The sequence below is a fragment of the Lygodium microphyllum genome, chromosome 24 (assembly GCF_053477565.2).
Source record: "Lygodium microphyllum isolate KBCC chromosome 24, Lygodium_microphyllum_v1.1.10, whole genome shotgun sequence".
Taxonomy (NCBI): Eukaryota; Viridiplantae; Streptophyta; class Polypodiopsida; order Schizaeales; family Lygodiaceae; genus Lygodium; species Lygodium microphyllum.
In genome coordinates, this window is record NC_141158.1 from 32,042,068 (window position 1) to 32,047,403 (window position 5,336).

Here is a 5,336-nt window from a genome sequence, read left to right on the forward strand (position 1 = left end):
CAAATAAAGCAATATTAACCTTATATGGTATTAAATTGACAATCCAAACCTTCTAGATTTCAATTAATTGGAGCACCAAACCTTTTTCCATAGGTGATGTTGCATATGAATAGATAATAAAGAAAATGTTAATAAACTCATGGGGGCCCTATTATGTCCACTTTTTGTAGATGCTATCGACCAACAAAAGGGGCAAGTTGGTCAGGAAAACAAACATGGTTGCAAAAAACAATATATCGTAATTTTAATGAACAAAATTCTTGGTTTGGCTCAACGAGGTCAACAAACCCATCTCTATCTATTGTTAGAGGTTCAATGACCAACTTTGACATCTAGGCTTATTTTTCAACTTAGGAAATATATCTTCATTTTGAACTTAGAAAAATAATGGTTCCTTTTGTTGGGAGATTATCAAAGATAACAAATTAAGAGTTTGTCAATACCACTACACCTTGTACTTTTTATTTTCCACATCAAAACTAATAACATATTCATTTTCATACCTTCTAGATTCCCTACAAAACTCATACCTTTTGTTTTCTCAAAACAAAATCAATGCAATGCATTATTTTTGCCTAAAATGATAGAGCTAGTTTTTTCAAAAGCAAAACTCAAAATGAGAGGCACAATACGTTATAGCTACAAAACTAACATCACAACAATTATTAATGTCATGTTAGAGGGAAAAAGAATTGCGAAGAGTAGTATCAATGAAAATCTAAGGTAGCAAAAAAAGGAAAGTAGGAGACGATACAAACATCTGATTAAAACAAAAAAGAACTTGAATCTTCCCCATCCTTTCAAGGCTTATGATCATGATTTAATAGAGCAACAACGGGCAATACTTGCATTATAATTGCAATTGAGAAAATAAATTAATTTAGGCTTTGCATGGACATGCAACAACAAATAAAAAAACACATTTGTGACCTGCCTAGCTACACACCCACTATGCAACAAGCTCTAAATATTAGTTGAGATTGACAACAAACTGAAAAGTGCATTTAGGACCTGCATGATTGAAAACCTAGCTATGTTGACAAGTGCTATAGCTTTGCACACATTGTTAGGACTCGCATGACTGAAAACCCTACTATGTTGACAAGCTCTATAGCTTTGCACACATTGCTAGGACCCACATGACTAAAAACCTTGCTATGTTGACAAGCGGTATAGCTTTGCACCCATTGGTAGGACCTGCCTAGTTGCACACTCCCTGCTATGTGAGAAGTTCATAACTTGAGATTTATCCCGCGCCTTCATAAAGTGATGCTTGCACTCAAATCAATTGCCTCCCTCCCTCTCTTGACATCCTAACCACCCCTCCTCGTGTGCTTGTCTCTCTCCCCATCCCCATCCCTCTCGCCTACTTGCCTACATCTCTCTCACCTCTGTTGATCTCAACATCTCATTATATACATGATATGGCTCAATAGGCCCTCGCTTGTCAAGGAGTCATGATGTGTGTCCAAGAAAGTGAGGATAGTGTGGATGGTGGCTGCATATAGAGGGGCCTTGAGGATGATGCATAGGGGAATAGGAAGGTCTTGTCCCCCCCCCCTCCCTTCCCCCCCCCCCCCCCCCCCCCCCCCCCCAAAAAAGTCTCTCTCTACCCCTTGCTCCAACACCCACTTCCCAACTTCTCTTTCTCTCTCTCCTCTTATTACCTTTGAAAAAGAACTAGACCTCTAAAAATTGAAAAGGGGAAATTATTATAGTTTTAAAAATTTCTAAATGTACATATGTAAAGGGAATCAACTTTCTTCTAGATATGATAGGCTTACAAACAAAGTGGTCAAATTTGACTTTTGTTCTCAAACTTTGAGCAGTGCACAACTATGGTCCTTCTGGAAAGAGCAATGACCAACAAGAGAAAACCACCCCTTTCCAAACATGGGAAAAATGTCAGAGACGTCCTCACACCGGGAATGCCTAGCTAGGTATGCGATCCCTGCCTCATAGAAACTCAGTATGTTCTTGTAATTTCACACACAATGAATCACAATATATCGGAATTATGGTGCGAATTTTGTTCAAAACTTCTTGCTTGTGTTGGGTTAGGACTTGAAAACCAAGGGGCAAGGCTGAATGACGGAAGCTGCGACGTTGCCACTTGGCACGGCAACGTGGCGGCTGTGACTTTCCTTCTTCTTTGTTTCGAGAAGCAGCAGCGGCGCACGAGAGACGGTGGACCGCGACGCAAGTCTCTTTCTGCACTCTTTCCTCTGTGCATTCAAGAAAAGCCGCAGAGAGCGACGGGATTAGGGTTTTGCAGTCAATCTCAATGGAAAAGCGACAGGAAGTACGCCATTTCTACAGATTATCCCAGGTTTGCAACAGTAGCACGCTTTCTCATTTTTCAATGATATCATGATTCATCTGTAAGGTGCCTCCTCTTTTGAGAGAGAGAGAGAGAGAGAGAATCCTGAGACAGAGAGGCCTCAGAGAGAGAGAGAGAGAGAGATGGATGCCTTAGTGGCCATGCCTCCGCCCCAACTCGAAGAAGGCAGCCGCAGCAGTCCCATTGGTTTATCATCCCAACACAGTATTTGCCTCTGTAAGGAGCCCACGCTCCATCGTTGGCCCACTTCCCGCCGTGTTCAACTGATTCATCAGCTTGGTTCTCCCTCTCATGCCCTGAGTTGCAGAAACCGAAGCATGGACCTGAGGCCTTCCTTCTATTGCTGCGCCCTAACCGAATGCGATTCCATCCCCTCACCTTCTAATCAGAAAATCCTCGATGTACCTAACCTCCAAGATTACCTGTCCACAACCGTCCCCAAACACATCAATCCCCTTCTTCATAGCCGGTTTTTCCATCCCAGGGAAGGGTTCTGGATCTCAGATACGGATATGGTGGCCCAGAACACTGCTGTTGATATTGCCGACCCATCTTCCCACACCCAATCATTCTTCCATCAAGCTGGACCTCGGAACAATGTCGCGTTCACTCCGCAGGAAGTCAGAGCAGCGATTGTTACATGTGGAGGCCTCTGCCCTGGCCTGAACACCGTGGTCAGAGAGCTGGTTGATGCATTGTGGTACCAGTATGGTGTCAGGGACATCAGAGGCATTCGGTCGGGATACCGTGGTTTCTATGCGATTGAGCATATGCCACTAAAGCCAAACCTGGTGGATGGGTGGCACAAGTTAGGTGGAACCAAGCTGGGCACTTCTCGAGGTGGTTTTGATCTTAAGAAAATTGTGGATGCCATCGAGAACCAAGGGCTTAATCAAATTTTCATTATTGGGGGAGATGGCACCATGCGAGGGGCTGTAGCTATATTTGAGGAGGTAAGAAGAAGAGGCTTGAAGGCCTGTGTTGTTGGGATCCCCAAGACAGTGGATAATGATGTTGGCATAATTGACAGGTAATCAAATTCCTGTTCTGCACATGTTCTAGTCATCTGTTTTTGGCAGGCTTGTATGCCCATAGCCTTTGATGAATCTTTTTATGCCAAAGCACATTTCAGCTTTACTTCAATTGTTCATTGTGAATGCACATGCATTCAACATATGTTTCACACTTGGTCTTGTCTCGATTCTGTGTGTTTTTTTTGGTTGGGGGGGGGGGAGCTTTTGTTCTTTTATTTCGTTCAGTTCAGTTTTCAACCTGCTCTGATAAATTTTCTTACAGGTCCTTTGGTTTCCAAACGGCAGTAGAGAAAGCCCAGGAAGCGGTAAATGCAGCCCATGTAGAAGCTGAGAGCACTCCCAATGGACTAGGCTTAGTCAAATTGATGGGTAGGAATGCAGGCCACATTGCTGTACATGCAACATTAGGAAGCCGCGATGTTGATTGCTGTTTAATACCAGAAGTCCCCTTTTATATGGAAGGCTCTGGGGGTTTGCTTGAGTTTGTGGAACAAAGGTTGGCCGAAAATGGGCACTGTGTGATTGTGGTGGCTGAGGGAGCGGGTCAAGATTTGATTGAGGCCTTGGGTGGTGAAAAAGAAAGGGATATGTCTGGCAACCCACTGCTTCAAGATATAGGATTGTGGCTGGGCAAGAAACTAAAGGAATGGTGGCAAGGAAAGCATCCAGAAGAGCTATTTTCCTTAAAATATATTGATCCTACTTACATGATAAGGGCAGTGCCAAGCAATGCAACTGATACGGCATATTGCACACTACTTGCACATTCTGCTCTGCATGGTGCAATGGCAGGTTATACAGGATTTGTTGCAGGTCCCATCAATGGCCGATTTTGTTACATACCGCTTGACCTTGTTGCAGAGACCCAGCATGTTGTGGATGCAAACAATCCCACATGGGCATGGGTGAAGAGTGTCAATAATCAGCCAGACTTTTTACAAACAGAAGAGGATAGACTGCAAGAAGAGCATGAGACAACGGTGGCAGCTGCATGCAAGAAATGAACACATACCATGTTTTGGTTGATGAAGGATAAGATAGAGACCATACTCAACACTAGTCCTCAGTATCCCATGACAATGGCATAGAGAAGTTGGAATCACATGCAGTGTGGCATTACACCTTTGCTGTAGCTGTGTGTCCTTATGCAAAATAATGATGGGAGCTGTGTTTTCTGGACAAAATCTTGATAAAATGTTGAAGGCATGAAACCACCACGACGACAGCATAGTATATGATTTTTGGAGCTGTGTTTGCTGTTTGTATAAAGTTGGAAACTGTGTTTTCTATACTGAATTCTTGGTCTTTCCTATACAATAGATTTAAAGCAAGCAATGACAGGAGCAAGGATGCAGTATGCTTTACCAAGCTGTTCTTTTTCTGGACAAATGCTAAATCCAAGACTATATGTTCAAGACATATAATACCCAAGATAGGACTCGTTAATTTTTTCAGGCATGTTATCATCAGTATGATGTTACATAGCTCGAAGTTTGTTTGGTATTCCATACTTTGTTTTGATAAGTTAATGCCAGTGGCCTCTCGCTATGCTCTTTACTTGATTCATGTGCAATCTTATTTTCGCTTTGCTGTCAATGAGATGGTATAGGATGTTTTGCATCGTTAACAGCCAAATTTTGTGTGTATTATTGTGATTGGTGCACCTATGTGTTCTGACATTCTTGCTAAACTCACTGCGAACATCCCATGATGCATGCTGAGTGTGAACCCTCCAAGGAAAGTGCACCCCACCCCCCACCACACACTACACACTGCACACATTGATTGTGAGTTGATAGAGGACTCATTGCTCATAGGGAACTTAATAGCTGTCAATGTGTGTATGTTGTTTTAGAAGGATGTATGGACAGACTTTGGCTAATATAGTAATTCTATCAAGTCATTCTTTCTTAAAACAGTTACTACATATATGATCATACTTTTCAGATTTTTAGTTGCTT

General features: G+C 42.5%; 1 protein-coding gene across 1 annotated transcript; it reads left to right on the forward strand.

Annotated features, from left to right (window-relative positions):
• The first annotated feature begins 2,120 nt into the window (after positions 1–2,120).
• PFK2 (phosphofructokinase 2) lies at positions 2,121–4,939 on the forward strand. The gene is made up of 2 exons (XM_087665366.1): positions 2,121–3,371; positions 3,638–4,939. The coding sequence occupies exons 1-2, from the start codon at positions 2,464–2,466 to the stop codon at positions 4,377–4,379; spliced, it is 1,650 nt and encodes a 549-aa protein (XP_087521492.1). The 5' UTR covers positions 2,121–2,463; the 3' UTR covers positions 4,380–4,939.
• The last annotated feature ends 397 nt before the right edge of the window (positions 4,940–5,336 follow it).